A 27,112-nucleotide genomic window follows, 5' to 3' on the forward strand; every position below is an offset into this window, starting at 1 on the left:
AACCCTCCTTCTTCTTGAATCCTTGAAAAATAAATGTTTCCAGATACTTTTTACTCCAGAAGTGAGATTTCTTTGACAAAACATAATTTAAAAAATGTTGAAGTCAAACTGGAAATCAGGACATACTGAAAAAAATGCAAAAACTTTAACTCTGCTTTTCCTTAAACAGATTCAAGAAAATTTAAGGTACTGTGATTAAAGAGTACCTACATGACACTTCAAACAACCTTTCCTGGGAGGAAAGGAATAAAATCATAGCATTGTAGAGTCATAGAATGGTTTGAGTTGGAAAGGTCCTTAAAGATCATGTAGTTCTAATCCCCTGCTGTGAACAGGGGCACTATCCAGTAAACCAGGTTTCTCAAAACCCCATCCAACCTGATACTGAGCACTTCCAGGGATAGGGGATCCACAGCCTCCCTGGGCAATCTGTTCCAGTGCCTCACCATCCTCACATTAAAAAACATCTTCCTAGTACCTAATCTAAACCTGCTCTCTTTCAGTTTAAAGCCATTCTCCCCTTTTCCTGTCACTGTCCTGATAGAGTCCTTACCTGTTGTTTCTGAAGCCCCCCTTAGGTGCTACTATAGGAAGACTTCTATAAGGTGTCCCCAGAGTCTTCTTTCTTCTCCAGACTCATACAAGCCAAATTTTCTCAGCATGTCTTCAGAGAGAGGTGCTCCAGCCTCCAGTCATTTTTGTGGCCCTTCTCTGGGCTGCAGTTGGGCCCATGTCCTTCTGATGTTGGGGGCCCCAACTGCAGAGAAAGGGTCTGTGAGAACAGAGTAGAGGAGGAGAATCATGTCCCTTGACCTGCTGGTCACACTTCCTTTGATGTAGTTGTCTTAAGTTTCCATGGGAGAAGAGATTATATTTATTTATATTTATTTAAATTATTCAACTTGAGAAGGTTTGAATGGGATATGGGAACAGAAAATGAAAGACATTGAAAAGTTGTTGCTCTGACAGTATAATTTGTGTGGATATTAGAATGCAGGTTGGTACTAGGGTCAGTGAAAAAGTAATGGAAGAAAGGCTGAGCTTCATTGAAAGGCGAGGCTATGCATTTGTAATCCCAGTTAAATAAGACTGCAAGTCTTGGGTTATTGTCTGAGGTCAAAATAAAATACTGCTCTATACTTGTCCCTGTCATACAAACATATCTGGAACACTTTGCAATACCACAGGTGAGATACAGAATTGACAAGGCAAGTTTGGACCACTGTGTTCATTTTTGTGTTCTTTTATTCAGTGAAAGTTGGTCTCTGTTTCTTTTCATCAAAACAGATCTTCCAAATTTCCCTGTTGGGGTTTCGTGACTGTGGTCATTGCTTTGCATGGCTTGTAAGCAGGTGCTTGGTGTGGTAGTCTGATTTGCCAGGAGCTGAGTGTTCAGGTTAATGCCTGATGAAATAATTCACATGGGTTAGTTGGGACTTGAGTAGCCCCAATCCATCTGGCAAATATGGTGGAAGGTTTGAAAATGGATTACTGGAAGTTTTGAAGAATGTGTTACTTGGATCACACTCTGCCTGGTCACCTCCAAAAAAATAACCCTAAACAAACAAAAACAACCAAAAATCACAAAACCTTCATCTGAGTGTTAGAACAATATTAAGTAGATAGCACGCTATAAAATTTTTTCGAAGCAATTGCTAACCTAAAAATTCTCCATCTTCTTCATGTTATTCTTTAAGGTGCTTCAGTCAGATAAGTCAGTAATTTGGCACATTTATTCATTAAAAATGAAAGTGAAAAAATTTCTGTAATGTCATTATGATGCATTCAAAGTAAAGGGATCTTTAGATATTCACTTTCTGGAATCACATAATGTCTCGTGACTCAATTGGCCTGTCAAATGGCCCACGGCAACTTTTTTTACATTCAGGAGTATTTTTTAGTACTACTAGATTAGCTTTTAAAAATTAGTACCTTTCTGCAGAAAGCAGCGTGCAATTTACCTTAGTCTAGTTCTTTGATTAAAGCAGCTGACATCCTCAATGACAGATGCTATCAGAGTTAACAGAGATGCTTACACTTGTAGATGATTTTTTTCTCTTTAGCTTAGCTTAGGAGAATCAATACTGGTTCTCTTTTCCTTCTGCTTATTAAGCAGAAAAGCAGATGAGCAGGTGAAAAAGTGAATTTCTTGAATTTAATCTAAAAGTCACAGTATTTTTAGTGTTAGTACTTGAGCAAAATGAGTCACTTCTGGAAGGAGGGCAGATAAAAGCAGAAACTCTGATTTAAAAGGGAGTAACTGAAGATCTCTGTTTATAGTTTGTATGGCTGTAGACATTCAGTACGTTTGCAGATTGGGTACTAGCAAAATGATTTTTCTTTTTGCAGAAGGAAAAAGAAAAAAAGAAAGAAGATAAAAAGAGAGAGAGAGAATCAGAAAAACCAACAAAACAGTTAACAGCAGAAAAGGTAATAAGAGTTTCTTTTTTTCCAGTTATTTAAAAATGGCACATAGTATTAGATATGTTCAGAGATTTGGGGGGAAATAATGTGTGTGCATGTGTATATGAGCTGTAATCTGGTTAATCCACATAAATTGTTTGCTTGTGCTGTTGCTTGCATACAAAGTTTGGTTGGCCATACAGTGAAGAATGTGTTTAGGAGAAGAGGGAAATGGATTAAGCTTTATTAAAGTTTAGGCTCAGACCATAAATCTAACTAATGGCACAGCCTGTATGTGGATTGAACCCCCAACCTTGGTATTGGTGGCACTGTGCTCTGACCAGCTGAGTTAAAGCCTCAGGGTCATGGACCACTGCTATTCTTGCACAGAAAATTGTCAGTTTATCGAGGCCTGTATTATCATCTAAAACTGTCTTTGATAAATTAATCCATTTTAAACATAAATGTAAAATCTATAGAATTTAATTAGTAACTAAGTAACTTGAAAATTTGCAACTAAGATCATGTCACAAAACATGACAAGCAAACAACTTAAGGTGCTTCTTTCCATAGCTATGTTAAAGCATAAAGAGCAGCCTTAGCAATGTAGATACAATTGAAATTTCATGTGCACTTCTGCAGAGAGTTAATATTAAACAAAAATGAAATGGGTCCTTTTAGTATCAAATATATTAATTTCTTTTAATAAAGATGTCTGTCTGGTCTTGTGAATCCAGTAATATGTTCAGGTCTGAAGTGTAGTCTGCAGAATGCATTGGAGTCTCCATCTGTCAGTTTATTCCCCGATAGTGCTGTGTTACAATTATGAAAAATGTTGCGTGTTCACAGACTGTGATTGCAGATGTATTTCTAATTCACTTTTCAAATAGACATTTTTTTCATTTTACATAATAAAACAAGATACAAAAATATATACATGCATACTTGGAGGGGGAAAAAAAAACATCCCCAATACAAATATCATTTTTCCTCAATTAGAAAGCAAGATATGGAATGAGTTAGTGCAGAAGCAAATTTTATTATGACAATGTGTGACGCTTCACTGAGCTGTTGTTACTGATATGGTATGAGGCTAAAGTAAGTTTATGGATGACAATAAATATAGTAGAATTGTTGATTACTGAAGCTTTATGGGGGTGTCCAGCCAAGTTAAATGTTTTATTTTGGTCCTTATAATAATATAGCTGTAGTTTGGAAATGTTAACTTTCTAGAGCCCAAAGATCTACCTTTGGAGTGGGAGAGAGGGTTTCACTTTGTAAGGTGAAACTTTGTTACGTGGCTGTGAATATTTGGTTAAGTGAGGGGAAGTGACAGCAGAGTATAGTTACAGCTGGGGGATTATCCTACTACTTGAAATAAAAGACCAATTCTAATGCTACTGATTAGGTTTACATTTGAAATGTCATTAGGTTACCAGTTAATGATTAGTCAAATAAAAATAAGTATTTTGATTTTAAATGTTTGTACTACAAAATTTGGAATTTGGTAAATATATCCATGTTAGAGAACTGTGCTGCTGTACCAGCTGTAAAATGTTTGAAGTACTGCAGCATATTTTATTTCATTATTAATGTGTCAGCATTGACTGCTCAAATGGAACTCATCTGTGTGCCATCTTTTTAATTTAAGACATTCTTCAAGCTTGGGCTTTTAAAGGATCATTCATTCAAAATAAACTGCTTTCAGACCATAAACTTTATAAATTTTAAAAGTCTAGTTGCTTTCTGTAATCTGAATGAAAGAGAGCTGTATCATATATTTATTTCTGCTGGTCCTTGGTGAGGTAGAAAACAAAGGTTTTATTTTCATGCATGGAATAATACATTGCCGCTTTTGCAGTGTAATTCTGTGTTAGGGAGCTGATAAACATTAGTATTTTAGTAATAATGATACACTTCACATCCAGGAAGAGACTGGATATAGGATCTTTTCAATATTGCCTCCTGAATAAGCAGGAGAGTGCAGGTATCTTGACCATAGTATTTATCATGTTTTCAGCGGCCACATCAAGGAGCAGATGGTTATTTTTCCATGGAGGAAAAAACAATATGAGAAGTCTGCACACTTCATATTTAAAGTCACTGGTTGCCTTTACTACAGACATGGTTTATCTCCAGTCAAGTTATTCCAGTCTTGGGAAATTAATGATTTGAAAATATGTGAGCAAGCAGTTGGCAGTTTTGTCACAATTCTGAGACCTCTTTTAGATTAAGGTAATTCAAGCAGTGTTTTAGCTATCCTACAGAAGAATCCTTAAAGATGGAAAACGTTGAGGTCTTAAACTGGTAAAAAGATGAATCTAGAGAAAACTTCAGATCTAATCTTAAGTGTCATGTACTCCTACAAGTCTTCAGTTCCTAGTGACTTGACAGAATCACAGAATAATGAGGTTGGAAGAGACCTCTAAGATCAAGTCCAACCTATGCCCTAACACCTCAACTAGACTATAGCACCAAATGCCGTGTTCAGTCTTTTTTTAAACACACCCAGAGATGCTACCACCTCTCTGGGAAGACAATTCCAGTACTTTATTATTCTTTTGGTGAATTTTTTTTTTTCCTAATATCCAACCTGTACCTTCCCTGATGTAGCTTGAGACTGTGTCCTCTTGTTCTGTCAGTTGCTGCCCAGTAAAAGAGACCAACCCCCATCTGTCTACAACCTCCCTTCAGGAAGCTGTAGAGAGCAGTAAGGTCACCTCTTAGCCTCCTCTTCTCCAGGCTAAAATTTTAGCTTTGATTTTATCTTTTGTTGAGATTAAATTTCTTAGCTCTTAAAACAAGATTATGCATCCTAAAAATTTAGAATGTTCACATTCAATTTTCATGTTCTCATCTCTGCTTCATAGAGCTGACTAATTTGCTCCTAAATCCATTTGAGAGTCTTTCTCTTGTCACTAACTAGGTTCTGTCACTAACTGATCCTTAGCTTTTAGCAAGCTAAATGTCTAGCATGATTTCTTTTGCATTTTCAAATATTACTGAAGGCTTCTAACATTGATATAGTGAGCTTACAATCCCAATATTACATTTATGTGTCAGGCAATTATGGCACAAAAGATACTTTGTTTATTATCATGCTTTGATAAACAAAGACCATCATCTTTTACCTTATTTAATAATAGTGAGTTTTCTTACTGAAATTGCTTTTCAGTAAAGAATCATCATGTGCTTCAAGTGGGTTTCAGGGGAAATATTTTTTTGTGAGCATTCACATTGGAAACTTCAGATGCAGTGTAGATTTTCCTCAAGATCAGAGAGATCTACTGCAGAATAGTGAGTAGCAATGATACTTGCTTAACTCTGTTTTTGTGGGCTGTTCACTTTGATGAGATTACTGGGTTAATTTGTGATATAACACGATTTTACTATGTCAGCTACTGACTGAGTCTAGTCCAATGATTAACATTTTATTAGAAGCAGCCAACAACAAGATGTTCCACATCAGATTTGCAGAACTCTTAATAAAACACATGACATTGCCAAGCTACTGGCAGCCATAAGGTTTTTTTTAGTCCACCTGAAGAAAGTTAAGAAACTTACATAAGTTACCCATGGTCTTTCCTCCCTCTCTGGCAAGGCTATTTCCACAATTGCAGATCTCAAGTTTCCTTAGTGCTTCTGCCTGAAAAAAAAAATTATCCTTACAATTACTTCAAAGAAACAGGAAAAATACTGCAAGTAAACTTCTGTAACAAAATTATTGTAATGTAGTTTTTCATGACATGAAAACTGGGCCAGGTTATTTGAAGCTGACATGTTCACTCAAAGCCCAGCTTGTTTGCAAGCAACAGAAGTGCAAATCTTTGGCAATATAACAAATGTGTTGAATTGCAAGAATAAATAATCAAACTGAGCTAATTGTGTACTTCTTAATGTTTCCTATGGGCCAATAGCAGCGTAGTAGCATAAGGCTGTCATGTAGTGAAAGCAAGTTTTACATGTTCAGCACAGACAGTTAAGGTTAAGAGATTTTAAATTGACTATAAAACTAAATCTCGTGTTGCATGAGTGCATTTATTAGTGGGGAGGGGAAGAAAGTCTGTAGGTTGGCCACCAGTCTTACATGTTTCATTGGTAGTTACATAAGAAAATCTTTAATTTGTAAGCAGGAAAAAACAGCTGACTTCTGCTAGCCATTTTTAAACTTCATTATCCTGCCTGCCCTTTCATCAGCAGCTGAGGAGGTTTCCCTTCTTATTAATTACACTTCTGCACAGCTGAAGGTAGTGATATTTCCTGGATCAGCCATGATTTTCTTTTTTTTTTTTTCCCCTTTCTTTTCTACTAAGCTTAACAAGTTTTTGGTTCAGGAGGAGAGTAAACCACTAAACTCCTTTTTTATTTCTGGTGTCAGTAGAATTTTTGTTAATCCTTGAGTAAGTGGATGTGTTAAATTTAGAATTATTTGAAAAAAGAATATGCAGTATAAGTATTCTACATGTGCATGAGAGAGCTCTCAATGCCTCATTGAAGTTTCCTGAAATAAAGTTTAACTTGTGTAGATAGTTTAGGTAAAGTTTCTTCTTGGAGCACAGAGGAGCACTTCAGGTAAGCTCCACACTGTTCTTCATACAGCAGGTTGGAGCAGGCTCAGTGTGCACTCCATCTGCCTTGTACCTGTTTTCCACTGAAAGGGAGCACAGCAAAGTAGATGAGGTCTTTGGGGCTGAGCGATCAGGGACATGGCCAGTGTGTGAACTGGGAGACAGTGTGCCCCCAGGGTAAACAGGAGTGCAGCATGAGCTGAGGAATATTGTTCACCAGCAGTCAGAGAATATAAGGAATAATATTTCATTTAGTAAAGGCTTTGCACTACTTAGAACAAAGTTGGACTGATCTGTATGAATGACTTACTGAATTTCAGAGCAACCAGGACTGTTTAGTTATTCAAGATATATCTGTTATGTACTTCCACAGTACAATTCAAATAAAAAAGGCATCACTAGGTATGCTGCTCTGAGGCTCTGGAGTGCTCCCAGAATAAAGAAGAAGAAAATTGGTGTGCCTAAATGTTCAGATTTGTGTAGGGTTGAACTTTATATGTAGTCTAATTTTTAAATGAAGGGAATGTAATGTGCAACAGTGCTAGCAACCCCAAATTAAGCCAGAAGTTATTTGAAAAATTGTCCATGGAAAACTTGGTAAGTATTTCTAATATCCAAAATTAGAAAGTTCAGCTAAGTCCGTGACACTGAATGCTTTGGAAGTGTTTGGGTTCAGCACTGTGTAGCTTTATCTGCTGTTTAGTTTAGAGGTTTCACAGGAGTTTAGTACTGTTATGAAAATATTGTGATGTTTTCTCTGTAAAATACTGCATGTTGAGGACCATCTAAGTTATGGAAGTAAGCCCCTTTAAGACAAGATTGTATTGTAGTGGGACAGTGAAGTTAAATTGTTAGAGTATAAAGAACAAATAACTTTTTTTCTTCACTAAGTATTTGTGCATTTGCAAACTCAACACTCAAAGATTTTTGATTAATATCAACACTCAAAGTTAAAGATTTTTTTTCATTCTGCTAAACCAGGATGATTAATGGTTCTGAAAGACTGCATCAGTTACACTTGATTAACTGAAGTGCAAAATGACACTGTGAGTTAGTTTGTTTTATTATATTGCATTTTGAATTTGAAACCGGTTCTTGCTTTTGTATAAAATTATTTCAAGTGACAGGAATGGGTCAGTTGGAGGTCATTTTTCAATGGTAGTATATCAAATGCTGTTTTTCTTCCCCAAAATGAAGACTAAATTGGCAGATTAAACTTGGCAGTAACAGTGAGCTGCTGCCTCTCAGTCAGCTGGTACCAGGCAACACCAGATTGCCTGTATTAGAGGTACAGACATTGGTTTATTTGCCTTCAAAATGTACTGGAGAACCCTTCAAAAGTTGGGGGCAAGTCGTACTAGCAGCTTTTACCTTTGTATAGGAAAAACAATATCTCAAATACTTATTTAACCAAATAAGAAGAGATTAATGTGGCATGTTAGGATGGTGTTTATTTTCCCCCAAAGACACCTAAAACTCCCACAAATAGTCCAACCTGTTGGACTATTGAGGCAAAAGAAACTATCAGTCGCCCTTATTTCTCTAGGATGTAATTTTCTTATCCAAAATATTACAAGTTATCATCATAATTTTGTACGAGGAGAAATGAGTTTGACCAAATAGTGCTGTAATGTTCTTCACTTCTTTAGAACTGAGTAGTGCAGTAAGAATGCATGGTAGAAATGAAAGCCTGCAGAATATTTTGTGTCCACCTAAACACCAGTTTGGTGAAAGTGATCTGTTTAAGAGTTTGCTTTTAACTTGTAAGAATAAGTGAATTCACAAATATTGACCTGAATGATAATTTAAATACAGAATTCCATTATAAACAGTTTAAATGTTTTCTTTCTTTTGATACTGTGTTGTTGATAATTTGCTAAAGCACTTGAACAGTTGACAATAACATTTCTCTAGATATATTAGCATTATTTCCAAGTGATTTATTTTTAGAATATATTTTCTTATATTTATATAAAATGTAATAACTTTAAATTATAATTTTAAAAAATCATGTATATCCTGGAAACAGAAAAATAGAAACCTGTTTTGCTCTCCGATTGAATATATAGTCCTATTTATGTTCTGAGTCCTAGTTTTCATAATTTCAGACTAAGCAGATAAGAATTAAAGCTCAGGATTTAGGAGTATGTGATAAGACATAGGGCAACCTGTTTCCCTGCCTCCTGCCCCCACAATGGGTGAAGAGTTTTAAGGCTTCTTGTTCTCTCAGTCTGCATTTTACAGTCTGTGGACCTCTCCCAGCCTGGTTTTACATTTCTAATCATACCTTCTCAGTCTTACGGAAGAGATCAGATTTTTTTGGGTTCTTTGGTTGTTTTGAATGCTAATCTGGAGCAAAGCAAATCAAATTAGATTCTTCCTGAAACTGTGCTATTCATTCCTTTTGCAGGTAACAAAGGACTTATCTGTTTGAGGATTGCCATGAAAAATAGTCTTACTTAATGGAATTAATCTGTCATGGCTCTTATTTCGTATTTGCAGTTGTAGACAAAGAAATTAAGAAACAGATATTGCAGGTAGAAGCAATGAAAGAAACTCCTTTTTTGTCAGGAAAAAAAAAGTTTTTATCTTTTTGATGTTGGAAAAGGAGTCAGTGTTCAGGAAGGTTATCACTTTTTTCTTCAGCCATGTGTGTTTGCTGTATCAACTTGATCCTCTCAACTCTGGTCTTGCAGAAGAACAGTATTTTAATGTAATTTTTAAAAATTCTGTGCAAGTAGAATCTAAAAACAATGCGAAAAAGCTTGAGTAGGGCTGCTTTGGTTAAATCTGCTTTTGTTTAACTTGCCAAACTGCTTTTAACAGAAAACTGTTTTAAGTTTGCTTAGTTTTAATTGATCCTCTGTTACACTTTTGCTTCATGCAGGTTCAAAACATAATACTGCCTTGTGTTGTTAATACTTATTAATGAATGGCATTTTCAGCTTGTGATAAGCTTCATCATTTTTCCTGGTAACTTTGAGACAATTAAGACAATGTTACATATGCTTATTTGTATATTGAACAAAATTATGTGAACACATTTAAACAAGCATGTCCTAAATCAGCCTTATTCATGGGTTGATGCTGTCTTTAGAAAAAAGATGTTCTGAGAAATTTGAAACCACAGGACCATGCATGATAAAAACTGCAAATATACAATCTCATGTAAAAAGTTTTATAAAAATTACAGTACTAGTTAGATTGTGTACAGTCAATCAAATGTGCCAGAACAAAATGGATGCATTTACCTAAGTCATACTGATACATGGAACTGAATGTAAAGAAGGATAAGGATTAGATAAGATGAATCTGATAAGAGGAAAAATACTTTAATTTAAATAATGTAGCTCGAAATAATAAGCTTATCTTGTTTTGAATAATCAGCTACCTTTGTTTTCCTAAATAATGCAAGTACTGGAGCATGGGCAAAGCAATCAAGTGCTTTTGTGTGCTCTCTTTCATTTTGCCATGCTTAAGATAGAACATGCTTAATCTCACTTGCTAATGGTGTGTGACCATCAAGATAGGGCAATGGCGTAGTGGGAAATCCTGTTAGAAGTGCAAATCTCACTGAAGAGTAAAGACACTGACTTATTTTTCATAAAAAATTATTTTAGGTGTCACTGGCAGTATTAAATTTCCAACATGAGTTTAAGCTTTAAATGGATGATGATGATGATAATAATAATATGCCATAAGATATTTTAGCAATCTTCCGGTGTCATGCAACAACTTTGTGTGTCTTCCAGCTTAAATTTGTAGTTGACATAGGTGTTGATTGTGTGTCTTTTTGCTAAAAAGAATATTTCTTCGGACTGTTGAATTTATTGCATTTTGGTAGTTGCTTTTGGCACTAGAGCAGTTGTGTGGAACCTTTGATGACTGGCATTCATACTGCTGCATAATTACGTCTTCACAAAGTTAACTCAAAGGTAGTTGGAAAATAGCACTGTAGCTGTGGTAGATGTAGAAGCAGGGTCTTTCAATACAATATGAAGGAAGTGTACAAGTTTTTCACACTAGATAATTTCGTCAGATGAAAAGTTATCAGTTGCCTAGTTTTTCAAATAATCGGCAGCTCTTTAGTGATAATACCTTACATAATATCAGTCAGAAATGTTAACCTGTCTGCAGTGAATTACCTCTTGGCTCTGTTGAGAAAAGAATTGCAACTGCACAAGCTTGTGTTTCAGTTTTACTTGAGATTTTTCTTTCATGAAATAGGTACCTGAAGTTAAAAGAAAATGGGGCAGTTCTGAGGTTGGTCCCATGGCATGCCACTGTACTGTTGTAAAATAAATATGAACTGCCTCTCTGCTCAGCAAGTATTGTCTCTCAACTTGAGAATATTGTACTTCATGTCAGAGTAAGGTACTGCAGGCTTATCTGCTTGGCAGAAAGTGTATTTTACACAGCATAGTAACAAGGGTGACTTCTGTTCAAGAGAAAATACAGGATTTTTTTTTTTTTTTGTCTTACCTATTTAACCCTCAGTTTGTACACTGTAAGTAGATATCAGTGTATCTTTTTCTTTGGTTTAAAAGTGGATTATTTTTGTTTAAATTAAACACATTGGGCTGAATCTTAGCATAAATGTAGAAATGGATGATGGAACAAATGAATCAGAGGCCTTGTAATATCACTCTGAAGGGCCAGTTTAAAAACTTTGGTGTCTTTGAAGCTGTGAAGATAAAAGCTGTAAAAGGCTTTTACATTTTGTAAGGATGATTTAAGTATTCTATTTGAGAATATACAGAAATTTCATACAGGTTCATATTTAAACTGGAGTTTTAGAAGCAGAAAGAAGCGTGACTCATTCCCACTTGAGATGGAGGCTGCAGTGCTTATTGATAGTTCATGTTAAAGATTATGATGGTATGGAAAATGAAGACGAAGAAAATGGTGCTTGCCCAAGTAAAGAGAAATCTATTTTGGTATTGCATATGATCAGTTAAAATTACTTAGCCTTTAAAGTAATTGTTTCAAAGTGATTAACTTTGAAATGAGAGCAAAATTGAGGAAAAATACCCTGACTGGCTGAAGAAATTAATGTAGCTAATGATGCATAAGTATTTGTTAAACATCTCTCCCTCTCACTAAGTTCTGCATTTGTGAAACAGACTTATGTATATGTACATGAGGGTGATAAGTACCCATCAGCTCTCTCCTAACTTCTCTAGTAGTTCAGGAAAGCAACAAGCTGATACAGAAGTAAGAAAAATAAACCTGTGGGGCTATTTCAGTCTTGTTAGCTGTCATGGGAAGGACTGAATTTCTGTGGAGCTAATTGAGAGGCTTTTTCAAATGTATATCTAGAAAAATAGTATAGTATGCTTAGACTTCATACTATAAATACTTTATAAAGTATTGTAGTATACTGTTTGTGATGATAGAAATGATACCCGCACTGAGTATGTAGTCCAACATTCTGAGTAAAATGTTCTAACTCAGAGGTTGTTTCTAGGAAATGCTATGCAGTGTGATGTTGTAAGACTGACTAAAACATGAAGACTGTAAGAAGCAGATGAACAACCACGGAGGGTGGGGTAATCTAATCAGTAAAAAGAGAGCCAGTGATCTGCTTCTAGTACATCCAAGGAAAGTAATGAGGTGGGTCAAAGAAAAAGATTCCTTCCCAGGAATACCAGGCAATTGAGGGGTGATTGCATAATAGGGTATAGGACTTGTGGGATGCAGAGAGACTAGAGTTTGGGGATGGGGCAGAATATTGCACACAGCTTATTACGGGATGTTTAGGTGACACAGACCAAATGAGAATACAGAAATCAATGTGGATTGGGGTGTAACAAGCTTGAGGAAGCAGGGGGGACGTGGATAAAAAGGGGCAGTCGCATATGTGCTGGTAGTTGGGCAGGTTGCTGGGCAGTAGGGTTGTCTGAGCCTTCACTTGGTCTCTGCAGGCTATTCTGTATTCTTGCCAAATGCTATTTGTAACTACTGAGCCTGTGTGCATTCTCTGCTGTGCTTGTGTGTGAACACTTGCAAACTTCAAGTTCAGCTACTGGACAAGTAGGGTAAGAGGCTGGTGCTGGACACTGGAAAGAGGCTGCAGGCCTGAGGAATTTGAGGGTCAGCACCTGCAGAGACCATTATCTAGAAGCCAGCTATTTGCAAAGGCAGCATGTGTAACACCAGCTGCCAGAGACAAACATACTGTGATCACACCTGATGTGTGTTAACAGGTAGTCCATTTCACACTGGACTATGCAGTGATTAAGATACAAGCACCTGGAAAGTTCTAAGGTATGAGCTGATGGCTAGCTAAGGGTGTAGGGGGTCTTGATACTGAATGAAGTTTCACATAAAAAAACATAAAAGCATTTCTGTTATAATTAACAAAAATTCTGGGAAGCATACCTGCATGAACAGGGATGGAAAGCATTTCTTTGTTTTTTTACTGTGAGCTCAATGAGGTACCATGTCTGAAACAGCTCATTCTTATGTGGAAATATATGAAAAAGGAATTACAAATAAATGCCCTTTAGTTCTGATGGGGTACAATGATGTTATATTATCTATCACTTGAAAAGTTTTTGAAAGGAAAGTTATAAAAGAAAATTGTTCCATGAGGAACTGGAACTAATATAGCTGCATTATTATAATCTTGCTAAGGCTAATGAGCACAATAGAAATCGAGAAGAAATGTGTAAGCTGAGTTCATATAAACATAATATTTTATTTGGAAACTAAAGGTGTATTTAAAATAGCTTACAAAGTTACAAACCATGTTTATTGCATTTCACAGCTTGCAAACTGAGATGCATTAAAATACTTTGACCCTAACCCAATGTATAGATCTCATAACGGGACACTGGATTAGATGGATCTTTCAAGATTTTATGCTTCTTAGTGATTTCATCTATAAGATGCAAACCCCAGGTTTTATTGGATTAAAAGCAGAATTCTTCCATTTTATCTAAATCAAGTTCCATGACAAGATAATACAAAATAGGAAAAGTGTTGATAAACAGCTTTTTCTCTGCGTTTTATGTCCTTGTAAACAGGTCCTTGCTTTTGGGCTCAAATGCAGTAATTTCAAAGATTTACAGCTGCAGGAAACTCTGCTCAAGTCTTTGCCCCCAGAATCTGTAAAACATGAATACCTCTGCACTCAGACTGTGTGCCTCTCCTGTTCTGCAGTCTTTCCATCCCTAGCTCAGCTTCAAGTTGCTACGTCTTGTGACCATTACCTAGGAATCATTTTGCTGTCTTTTGGTGCTTTTATCAAGTATCCAACTTAGGAAAAAGAGCTTTTCCTCTTTTTTTCAGACCCTATTCTGAGCTTTTCCATTTTAAGAACCATATATATTTGAATCTGAATGTACAGAACTATTGTTTCAAATGTGGTTGTTATTATATAGATTTCATGCATGAATAAAAGAATAGGGATTTATCTCTGATACTTTTCTCTAGTCTCAGAAGCAAGTATAAAAAGAAAGCCAACTTAATTGTAGGAAATAGTACTTCTACATGGGTTCATGTGTCATTTTGAGCAAGGTAAAAGGGCCTCTGAGATTTCTGATGCATTAGAAAGGAGCTAAAGCAATTCAGCTAAGTACAAGACATAAAAGGTTTTAAGCCTTCTTGGAATATATTGACTAAAGTAAATGAGATCTGAGCTAACATTTTAAATTTCAGTTAAAATACAATGTTAGTACTGCTTGTTCAATAAGTAAGAACAAAGGAATAGTCTTAATCCATTTTCATGGAAATGATTAGTGTATTATCCTAGACCCATCTAAAATCATATTAATGGAATAAGATTATAGTGCAAGGTCTGTAATTTCTGCCATTAAGTTTTTAATTCAAATTACTAAAGATATAATGGATTTTACATAATCTTGCTCAAGTATCTTGCTCTAGCTGTGAAAATCTAATGAAATCCACATACCCAGGTTTTTTAAAGTGAAAATAACAATCAAGGACTGCTTTAAAAATTTTTCTTTTGGTTATGTATTTTGGCTGAAGGACCTTCATGTATACAGAATCATATTTAGCAACAACAAAAGGCAATTTTTTTTTGTTTGTTTACTTAGTGTGAATGCCTTAAATAGGCTTACCCAGGTGAAAGTAGTTCAGTGTCTGTGAGTGATTAACTGAAATAATCACAATAGACTCTAAAATAATCGATTAACAGTTTTCCCTTGTCTTGGCTCTTTGGTTCAAGATAATTCTAGTTTGATAAATAAGAATTATGGCTTTTTTTGTTGTTGCTGACATGCAGGTTTTTCTCTTGATTAGATATGCATCAGAGTTTGATTGCAGAGTTGCTGTAGTCTATGCCACTTCACAATGATACCAACATAGTTTTACTTGTCTCAATATAGTACATCAGTTTTCTAGCTTTTTTGCTAGTTAGGCAAAATAGGAGTTCATCGCTTGTTAAAAGTATTGTCAGTTCTGAAGAGTTAGTCTGATTTCTAAATTTCTGTATCTTTAGTTGCAAATCTGAATAAACAAGTCCTGGTATTTTACAGGAGCATAAACAATATAACACTTTTCATCTTTAATGCCATTTAAATAAAATATTATTAAAATATTAATTTTTACTTATTTTCAGGTCAGGTATGAAAGCTATAAAAGTATTCTTTAAAAATTCTAGCATGTGCCTACATGGGTAATGCTGTAAATCAATATGGACTAAACTTTTTAGAGCTTGTCAGGAAAAATAATATCTAGAAACCTATGGGAAGATATAGTAAATTACTAACATTATTTTCTCTTACGGCAATTCTCAAATGTTTATGCTCCCCTGCAAATTTTATTGCAAGCAGGTAATGAAGAGGGAGGGATCCAATTGCTTTATGCACAGGGCATACAATTCCTATGTATTAAGAGCAAAGGAGAGCTTTTGTTCAGTAACCACAGAGGTGTATATGAGCTCTAGTGAGTAAACTGGAAACTGCTTTTAAGTAAGTTAGAAATGCTTTTCACAAAATTATTTGATGTATCTTCACTTTTCATAAGGCTTCTTGTAGTTAAGGTGAGGAATATGACTTAGAAATACAATGGTAATCAGATGCATTTTAAACAGACTGAGTTCTAGATTTGTATGAATTTTTCATTAAAGTGGAAAATTGAGGAAAAAAATGTGAAGGAAAATGGGAGCAGATAAGTAAACTGGACAGCTGATGAATCAGATTTTTGACAGTGACTGATGTCTTGCTTGAAGGTAGAAGAGATTTTTAGATTAGTAACTTATGACTGCTCTGACTGAAGTGTTTTTCTACTTTAGAGATATTACTCATGTGGCTTATGTCCTGCACTATGTATGCTACCCCTTTAAATGCTCTCACATAGTATAAATGAGAATAATGTCAATGATAATCCTAAATGCTGGTGTTGAAATCTGCTAGATTATTTACATTATCATCTTGCAGTAGTGAATTTGGCAAAATTCTGCTTGTTTTTAAAGTATTTGGTGTGGTTTACATTTTTACTGAATGTCATATCTTTTAGAACTGTTAAACCCTTAACATCTGTACATATGATGATAACTCGCATTAGGTTACAGAAACAGAAAATGGAAACTTGACTCTCCCTTTTATAAAGAAAAATAATCATAGTATTTTCACTGTGTGCTGGCACTTCTGCACCAGACCTTACGAAAAAGGTTTGTTCACAATTGTAAATTCCAGTGCAAAATGCCCTCAGCTGCCTGTCCGAGGAGAGAATTCTGGGGAACAGGGATGTGCAGAAGAGTGGCTCATGGATTTAGACTATAGGCCCTAGAGTGTATGATCATATTAAACAATGTTCTGAAAGGATACCAGTGTCCTTACTTACTTAACAAACTTGTATTATTTTCCTATTTTACTACAATAGTAATTAAAAAAAGGCAGTCGGTTTAACTGCAGAGCCATATATTTGATGCTAGATCTGAATATTCTTACTGTTTTATCATAAAAAATGTAACACTTGCCAGAACACCTGTATGTTGTCTGATCTGTCAACCAAGCAAGCAGGTGTAAAGCTTTCTACTTGCCTCTTGTCTTTCCCTGCCCATCTTCTGCACCTAATAGCCAGGACAAGCTTGTTTTGCATTAAGGGAGCTTTGGTTGCAGGAGCTATAGACCTCATGGCATTGTGTTACATATGTGAATTTAAAAAGTGTGTAACAGCCAGTCATAGTGGTACTGACCCCCCTTTTTGTCTTGCCCATATGTCCCCTGTAGGCAACATCCTATGTGCTGTACTATAATCTTTGTACAGTTGAAGAAGGAGAATTGACTTGGCAATGCTTTTTTTTTTTTTTTTTTTTTTTTTTTTTTTTCTGGGGCAGAATGAATCACTCATTTAATGGTTATCTCCAAAAATAGCTGGCTGAAGAAAATTTGATGAAATACCCCACTGGCTTCCTACAGAATGTGATTTATGCTTCAGGTGTTACTCAATTTTCTTCACAATCCCATCTCCTGCAGCCTTGCAGTTCAAGTTTTTGTGAGAAAGCATTGCTGCCCATTTCAGAGACTTAGAGTTTACCTTTGGATGAGTCAACTGCAAAACTGTAATACTCAGATTCAGATCTTTGAGGCTTGTGTACACTGAGCTTCGATGGGAAAACTGTAGTTTGCTGGATGAGGTTTGTGTATAGGTTAATTCACTTGACTCATATGTTCCTTGCATCTGTTTGATAAAGTCTATAGAGTACCAGAAAAAGGGAAGAGAAGGTTGTGAAGAAAATCTACCAGAAAGGAAGTACTGGTGACTTTTAAGTTTATATGTATGTCTCTGTGTGTGTGTGTATATGAATGTACTTAACGAGGTGCTTGGAGATTGGCTGGCTTAAGTTAGCAAAACAAGAGGTATGATTGTGCAAAGCTAGTAAAACTAAAATGATACAGTTATCAAAGTATCACCACTCAGCAACAAAACACCAGTATGTTACCAACAGTGTGTGTTGTAGCCACAAATCCAAAGTATAGCACTTTGAAGGATGTGAGTTCCATCCCAGCCATAAAAGTAATTAGTTTGAAAAACATACAGTAAAAAAGCCTATCAGTACCCTTGCCCTCATCAAAGAAACATCTTTATTCACTAATAATTGCTTTAGAGTAACATACAAGAAAGAGAAACAAGTCTGTAAACAATCAACTCTAGAACTTGAGGTGTGAATAAAATACTTAACACTGTTACTTGCTGATTTATTTGGTTTCATTTAACTCAAGAAAAGTATTTTACATAAATTAAATTGAACTAGAATGGTGTAACTAGTAGTATATTGAGAGCAATACATTGTGAGAGCTCAAAGGACAACACTGATTTCTGTAAAATGGCACTTTCCTTTCTTAATTTGAAGCCTAGTAGCGACTTTTTTTTTTTTTTTTTTGTTGTTGGCCTAACCTGGTGTTCTTACCCATTTTTTCATATAACTTCTGTTGTTGTACAAAATTAGTAAAGAAAGAATAAAGGAGGGTGACACAGTAAGGCAAAACTTTCTCATGGAAATGGAATGGAAAACTTTCTGATTCTGTGTGGATTGGGAAGGTTCTGACAATGGTGTTCTTTTCATCTTTAAGGATGAAGCCACAACTGAATCAGAATAAACCTCAAAACTTTAGTATAAAGATTTTCATAGCTTTTCCATCAAAACCTGATAGACTGGAAATTACCTTAATGTCTTAGAGCTGATGTTGGATAAATGAACAAGATTGATTAACCCTGGCATTTTCTAATGGTAGGGAAATCAGCAAGATTAATTAAATAGACAATATCTCTGTGAATTACAAGATGACTGACTTGTGCAGCTTCCACTAATGAAGGCATCATCTCAGTGTGATATTAAAGTAGGCTTGTCCACTTGGTTGTGTTAAAATCAGATAAGTTAGAGGTGACCTGGTCTTCTCCACTGTTGCCTGCTTTTGGATTTTGTTTGTGATGGTTTTTTAGCACAGATTCCTATAGTTGGCCAAGGTGTACTGTGGAGGTATATGGAGATTACCAGCATATAAATTTTTATTCAGTAATTTCAAGCCAGTTGATTTACAGTTACAGTGTGGGGGAAATTAGGTGACGGTCCAAATACTCATTTCTGCATTTCCATTTTAATTGAATAGGAAAGTGATGCTGCTTCTTATGTGTAGGCATAATTTCTTAGTTGTTTGTTTTGGTAGAGGTAGAGTGATGAAGATTTCACAAATATTTTTAAATATTTACTTTTTAGATACTGAAAGATGATTAATCTTGTTGTGTGAGGACTACTTACAGATGTGGTATTAGCACCATACTGTCACATTATTGTTTTGTAGATGTTCAGCAGACAGGATTATGATTTGGTTAAAAAACTGGGAGTCATTCATCACTGGATACTAAGAATCAAATGAGAGGAGGAGCATTAATAGGGAATTGTTTCCTTGATTGCACATTTATCAGTTATCAATGCCATCAAAAAACTTATTGAAGTAAAGGAAGACACCCTGTGATGCTCCACCCTTGTCTGCCAAGCCAGTCATGACACTGTTAAAATTAGTGTTGGTTTGGTCAAGCATGGCTTTCTCTTGATGAAGCCATGCTGATTTCTTCCATTAACATTCTTGTCCTTTAGGTGCCTGGAATTGGTTTCCAAGTTAGTTGTTCCATTGCCTTCCTTGGTATTGAGGTAAGACTGAGCAACCAGTTGTTCCCTGGGTCTTGCTTTTTGCCCCTAAAGAAAGGACTGGCAGAAGAGCTTAAGAAGAGTGGGAGGTTAAAAGGACTGCATTGGAAAATAAAACAATGAAACATTATTGTATCCCAGTTACCTGTCATCGTCATCTACAGGATTGCAAAAATTTATAGTGCCCATACTGGATCTGAGTAATGACTGTGTCCCTATTCCTGTACTGAAAATATGTGCTTTATAGGTGAAAATACTTGTAAGAGGTTACAAGGTTAATTCTTTATTTGCCTCCTTAATTTGGCCAAAGTATCTAATACCTGCTGATAGAGGGGTAGTTAATTTAGGTTTTGTGGTTATTTTCATAAGAAGGACTCAAGTTTTTTAGGTAAAAAATACCAAATCATACTAGAAAATATGCTGATCATATGGAAAATGTGAAAGAATTAACTTCCTAGAAGCTTGTTTTGGCTTCGGTTCCTTTCAATGATACTTGCAAACAAACTGTTTTCAGTAATCTCAGAATAATTGAAGGCAGTGGACATTGCTTGCTTTCAGTAGATCTCCAACATGAGAAGAACCCTGAAGGGTAATGTAGTGCCTATTAGTGACAACTGTGAGAAATGGCCATGTAAGACCTGCATATCAAAGATGTATTGATGTTCTGCTGTTTGCAAGGACAGTATTTCAGAAGAATGTACCAGCAGCATAAAAATTATTTTGAATGAGAAGCTGTTAATAAATGACCTGAAGTAAATACATCTAGAAATTGCTATAACCATGTACTTTATTCACTAAACCCACATACATTACTAAGACAATCTTGAATGTCATTAAAAAATAGTAGCCCCAGTAACCTTGAAGGCTCCATTTGAAAATAAATGCACAAAATTGCGTACCTGTTCCTTCTACTTGCCTTTTTCCTATCAGATTCTTAATGCTATTTTTAGTTCACTTAATGCTGCTTAGTCTCCTGTTTTTAAGTGGTCTTATTCCAAAGGACATAACAAGGAATAGGTTATCTATTATGAGTGTACTGGTGTCGATACTTAAAAATAATTGCTGTGGGATTCAAGGAGACTAACTAGTAATAGAAACTGAGATGAATCTTAGTGCAGCAAGACTCCTAAGCATTCATCATGCTACCTTGCATCTCTAAAAAATGTGGTATTTTTTAGATAGAACACAACACTAAATTAAACAGTAAGTTTAAGGAATGTTATGCAGGTGTTTTTCTTGTTGCACACTTCCGTGCTGAGTGCAGTACTTAATATCTTGAAAGGCTACTCTCTACACAAAGCTTAGTCATGAATGATCCTACTGGGGCAAAACTGCTAAAAGGAAATTAAACATCACGTTTCTTTTTCTGATGTGAAGCAAAACTTTGTAGTGACTCTAGTGTGGCTTCCTTTCTGTTCTTGTCCAAAAGTTTCAATACCTTGTTTATGCCAGAATTATATGTGCCGGAAGAGACCTCTTGATGTTCTCTCCTCAACCCAGAAATACAGCATGATCTCTGCTACAGAGCACTGAAGTAAGCCATTGCTTTTTGTTATATCTACTCCGGGTGGACCACAGTGCCAGAATCTATGGGACTGAACAGAGAACAAGACTCTCAAGAAGCAGCATGTTAGTGAGGGTCATTTAGGTATTCTTAAGAGTAATTGTGCGTATGCAAGTTTTTTGTTTTAACTCATCCCACTGGTGCCTTACCTAGTTTATGCCTAAGTGCAGATGACTTTAGAGAAGTCCCTGTTGATCTGTGAATCATGGCAGACCTTAAGCACCAAACAAATGTCTTCTGAATCTGCACAAGAGCCCTTCTATGTGCCATGAAGCATCTTAAACAGAAATAAAGGCATAACAAATTACAGAATTGATTGAAATCTCAGACAGGAACATCGCAAATTCCAGGAAATGGTGTTTGTTATGGTGAGAGAATGTGGGAACAAAATAATTTGGCAGGTAAAATTAAAGAGGAAGATCTTTTGTTCCAGATAGCTGCTGAATATTGCTTTATGTGTCTGCTGTTATACAGATGAATTATTGGTAAATGTTAGGTGACTAATGTGTTTTTTCATTTTCCAGAGTGAAGGTTAGAATATTGGTGAAAACTTTGTAGCTGCTAAGATATTGAGTAGTGCTAAAAGGAGAAAATCTTCACCAAGGAAACAAAAGCAGTATTTTAATGGCTAGAAATATTTGATGTACTGATGACCTTGAAAATAATTTTGCAGCTTTTCTTAAAGTAATTAACTATGAAGTAACCTTAAAATCTAGTAGTTTATATACTGGCAAGGGGAGCAAAATGGGACAGAAACTTTTGATGGGGAAATAATAGTTACAATATTGGAAAAGGGCATCTTAAGGGGTGATATTTTTAATAGAAATTAATATTTTTATACCTTGTATCTTCATTGCTTTTCTTATTTAGAGAGTGATGAAACAGAAATATGAGTTTAATATGTATTGAAAATGTTTATTTGACAAAGCAGAGTAAGTAGATTATTCCTCCCATATTTTTAAATGTTTTGTTTAGATAATGAGATTAATTTGCCACAGTACTAAGTACCAAATAAAAGAAAGTGGTATTTGAACTTTCTCTCTTTAGTTCTTATTAATGTATGCAGAAGTGTTTGACTTCTGTGAAAAGTTTACATTCAAAGCTAACCTGTCAAGCTTTAAATACTTTCAAACTTACAGTTTTAGGTAGTTATCAGAAATCTATTACAGTGTCATGAAAATTTGCACATTTAATATAATTCTAACAGTTTTTCTTTTCAGTTGAAATAAATCATTCTATATTCATAAATTTTAAGCTGTTTAAGCAAAAGAATAAAAAAGCTAGTTTCATGAAATAATGGAGCATGTCAGAAATGCTTCTTTTTACAACTTCTGTGACCCATAGTGTTTCTTACAGAGATGGAGAAGACTCAAATGTTCAAGGTTTTTATGGCACATTCTGTTTTGAAGTGCTCACTGTTAATTCTCATTAGTGTTGATAATAATAATTTTGTTGGTTTATGGCATATTTACTGAGATATGATCAGTTGTAGAAAACTTCATTTTGAATTGGTCACTTTTTAAAAAATTTTGATACTCTGTCATGGTTTGCTTTCAAAAATGATAACTTTTTTTGAGCGTTTGGAATCTGTGTGCTATGCTCCAGATTGTAAACACAGTGCTAAAAGTTACAATACACAATGGAATCAGTGAATTTGTGGACTGTTTTTCATCAGGCTATTTCCCAAACAACTGGATCTTGAGCAAGATATGTAAAGCCATACTAAGGTTTTTTGGCAAGAGGGAGCAAGTATTTCTCTGAGAGATTAGCAAGGGTCAGATTGTGGGTGATGATACCTGTTTGCAGTGCCTGCAGGAATGGAATTGGGTTAATTTGGAATCTTTGCTGAAGGTTTTCAGTGGGGATTTTCAAGAAGAGTGTCTGTAGTGTAACAGGCTTCTGTTCACTTGGGCTGCCTTTCAATACTCTTGAGTTTCATCATTGCTCTTTACAAATGCCAAGCTCCTTACTCTTTATTCCTTTTTGGCAGGAGAGGAAGAACGTAAAAGATTACCTAAAACAGATCTTTATACAATTGCATTGAACTTTAAAGCTCTTCAAATACTAAATACTAAGATTCAATGACTTCTCCAGCCTGAGGAGCTTCAGTGACCCTGTGAAAGCCACATTAATTATGTGATTAAATGTGTGAGTGAAGCAGATTCTGTTGGTGTCTGCCCAGCCTTGACAGTGTCCTGCTGCTGTTACTGGGTCATTCTTCTAGTTAAAGCCTGTACTTATTGATCAACCAGTCCACTTCAGGTTTTTGTGATAAGTTTGGAGCAAAGGCACATTAAATACACACGAAGAAATGCATTTGTCATGTCACTATTATTAACCAGTTAATCTTCATTTTAGAAATTGATGTTTTGATGGATTCAGGGGATCAGCCTGATACTGGTGTGAGAACTATAAACAGATTTATGAAGTAATTTTCATAGTCAAATTTCACAATATCATCACACATTTTCACGTCTCTAGGCAAGAAAAGACTAGGAATTCCCTTTTCAGATGGAGAAGAATACTGTTATTACCGTTCAGGTTTATAAATGAAAAGGTCATGAACTCAGGTTGTGTGCTTTGGTTTTCAGTATCTCTAAATTCTGCATGTTCTGCAGATGTTCTTTGCGGAAATGTGAATTGATGTTATTAGTATGCTTCTAATTTTTAAATTTAAGCTTTAAAAAAGTTTTTTAAAGCTTTTTAAAACTTTTTTTTTTTTTTACTCTTCAATGCTGCAGAGCTGTATAGTTGGTTTGGTGAAATGAGCTGATAAATTATAGACAGCTTTTTGTCTATTGCACAACATGCAGTGGTTAAATTTAAGACTTCAGTTTATTTTAAGCCATCCTCAAACTTAGATTTATTTAAACATTTAGTACATACCAGTAAAAGTAAAACAATAAATGTTTACAGTCATATTCCATGTCCCTTTTGACCATAACTACCACATACTTCATTACAAATCAAATTCATTATGATAAACAAATACAGAAAAGGACTTTTACTTCTGATACTGAAGCAGCATCTTTAATGAAAATTTTGTAAGCTCTGAATATTTTCAGCCATGTTACTTGTGTTTATTTTTTTCCCTTACAAGCCACAGAAGAAAGAGGATCAGCAATCAGAAGCTAAAGCAAGTCCAAAAAAGTCATCAGAACCCACTATTGACCTTTTAGGACTTGGTAAGCAATACAAAATTGCTTGGTTTTAAATCAAATGTAGATAAGTAATTTTATATTTTAATAGATATACTTTTGTTTTTTCTGTGATTACTGAAAAATTGATTTGAAAACCTTAAGATTGCATGCAGGAATTTAAAACTGTAACAGAAAATGCCATTGGGATGTGGATATATCAGTACTTATGTTTTGTTGGGGAGAGTAATGAGATCCTGTGGGAAGAGGAAGTTATCAAAGTGATCTTCAAAGGCCTTGTGTATTTCATTGTTTATGGTATAAGTGTACTTTTAAATGAAAATGCTGAGGTCATCTGAATTATGTATCTGTAAAAGACATCATACATTTCCTCTATTGGTTAACAGAACGGTAAACTGTCAAACTAGTACCTTGTAAAACTTAATAGTGGCTGTTTCAATGTTCGGTTCTGACTGCAACCATCATTCATTTTTATCTAATCCACCTTTTTTTTTTCTGACTGGCAGGTAACTATGGGTTTGTCCTGTAAATAAAGTAGTTTCTAGTAAAATAATTTAATTGACACTGTCTGCCTATACTGTTGTGTATAGGCCATTCTCAAAAAATATGTCTTTCATTTACCTAGTGTTACTCTAAATGTGTTTTTTTCCATTTGATGGAATCTTGAAATGTAAATGAAGAATAAAATATTACAGTATTTTTATTTCCTTTTGAAATTCAGTGTTAGGAAACTCTTCTACAAGTTGTTAATGGATATAAATGTATTCACTTTCTATCCATGTAATGGTTACTCTTAATTTTCCACATGATTTCTACATTATATTGGAAGAGGCTAATAAGTCTCTTAAATGCAATTCTGAAAACTTCACTTTTTAGAAGAGTGTTTTGGGGTCTCTTTAATTTTTTGTTTCAAGGTATGAATAATGTGACAAAACACAAAATGTTCTCATTTTTTAATGTTTTAAAATTCACATTTTCATCCAAAATGCGTGGTTTCTTCCCTCTGATGTAGAGCTAACTGTAAAGTACCATTTTTGCACAGGTTATGTGTATGTTGTCCATATCTCATTCCAAGTAATTGCTACTATAGGCTTGCAAATCTTAATTAACACCATAGAACGAATGTAGAATGAGCCTATTGGGGAAAAAAAAAAGTAATTTAGACCTGATGGAAAGCTGTTTCTCCTTTATTTTCCTTTAGCAAACGAATAATCTAATTAAAACCTAAAATTTAATCAATATGTGGTTTTGAGATTGTTAGGCTTCTGTATTCTGTTGGTCATAATTGGAAAAGTATCTTGGTAACACTGCTTTATGATACAATAATGAACTCAGATTACATTGACTAACTTGAGATGTAATGTGCAATGAAAATAGTATTATAATTGGTGTTCAACAGCTCTGCTTCTTCAGTGAGATATAAAAAGGGCAAAGTTTATAATATGTATGTTAAAACCCCATAATTTTAGAGGAGGGGATGCTTAAAGATCTTTTAAATAACAAATTGAAAAGCAGTGTAATAAGCCAGTAGCACTTGGAATCCACTGAACTGCAAATGAGATATTTGTTAATGAGAGCAGACCCACATATTTCATTTCAAGTGTTGTCTTTTAATTAGCACCTGCAATAGAAGACTTCAGAGAGTATTAAAAGAGAGGTCGCATCAACTCAGTACCATAGAGTAGTCCAGGTTGGATGGGACCTTAAATGACCTTCTGGTCCAAGGAGTGCATGGAGAGGGAAATGTAGAGATTAACTAGCATCCTATCTGGACACAACCTGCAAACCTCCAGTGATGGGAACTCGGTCATATCTCTGGAGTTGTTCTACTAATCGATCTCACAGTAAAAAATTTCATTCTTACATTGACAAACTTGTACCTGTTGCCCTCTGTCTTCCCCGTGTGGCTTCTCTGTGTGTTGTGAAGAGACTGTATCTCAAAGACTGAGCTTCTTCAGTCTTTCCTCACAGGGCAGGTCCTGCAGCCCTTTGGCCATCTTCATGCCTCTCCTTTGGACCCTCTCCAGTCTGTGTCTGTCTTGAATTGCGGGAGCCAGAACTGGACACAGACTCCAGGTGAAGCCTGGGAACTGCTGAGTTGAATGGGATGATCACAATTTTTCCTCAGCAAGTAACCCCCCTGGATACATCCCAGAATTTCTCTCACCTTTTTTGCTGCAGTGATGCACTGCTGATTAAAATGTTTGATATGTCATATCAAATAATACTAAAATGGGTATGATTGCTTAGCTCATTCTTCTTACTGAGCAGATTTTTTTCTAATGAGGATTCATTCTCTTAGGACTTCATTTCTGCAAGTGAAGAGTAGCACTAGCTTTTAGTAGGGCAGCTCAAAATCATGTGTGATAGCAGGTTAAGTAATTTTAATGGATCAGAATTCATGCTAGAATAATTTTGGTTTTCGGAACAGTCCAGGTTGTTGTCAAAGTATATTCTTGAGTAACCCTCACTGCTAGCTTTGGGTATGGTGTTAATCTCTGAGTCATTGTTCTTTTTGTCTCAGTTGGTTTTGCAATAATGACCCATCAGAAAGTAAACTTCCTTAGATAGAACTTATCCTATGAAAATTGTACCTGGGCAATTTTCTAAAAGGAAACTCACTTTTCTTTACAAATTGCAAAATTTCCAAGAAAATATGCCTTGGAGAATTGTACCTTTAAATCTTGTAATAGGAGAAGAGGCATAATATCCTCAGTGACTGTATTATCACTTTTGTGTTTGTTCTGAGCCCTTTTGTGGTTCCCTTGATTTCCTCATCAGGGGGTGTTATTGAGATGCT

General features: G+C 35.3%; 1 protein-coding gene across 11 annotated transcripts in view; it reads left to right on the forward strand.

The window, feature by feature from the left end:
• The window catches only part of SMAP1 (small ArfGAP 1), a 91,287-nt gene that overhangs the window by 44,743 nt on the left and 19,432 nt on the right, over positions 1 to 27,112 (forward strand). For 3 of the 11 annotated variants that reach the window (XM_085576393.1, XM_085576395.1, XM_085576398.1), the window contains 3 exons: positions 2,350 to 2,430; positions 19,540 to 19,593; positions 24,255 to 24,339. In XM_085576393.1, the coding sequence (XP_085432519.1) occupies positions 2,350 to 2,430; positions 19,540 to 19,593; positions 24,255 to 24,339 (220 nt within the window). The remainder of the gene's footprint in view (positions 1 to 2,349; positions 2,431 to 19,539; positions 19,594 to 24,254; positions 24,340 to 27,112) is intronic. The other 8 variants (XM_031504418.3, XM_077782349.2, XM_085576399.1 and 5 more) reach the window with 3 other exon arrangements.

Source organism: Lonchura striata, chromosome 3, assembly GCF_050655825.1.
Source record: "Lonchura striata isolate lonStrDom1 chromosome 3, ASM5065582v1, whole genome shotgun sequence".
Classification (NCBI taxonomy): domain Eukaryota; kingdom Metazoa; phylum Chordata; class Aves; order Passeriformes; family Estrildidae; genus Lonchura; species Lonchura striata.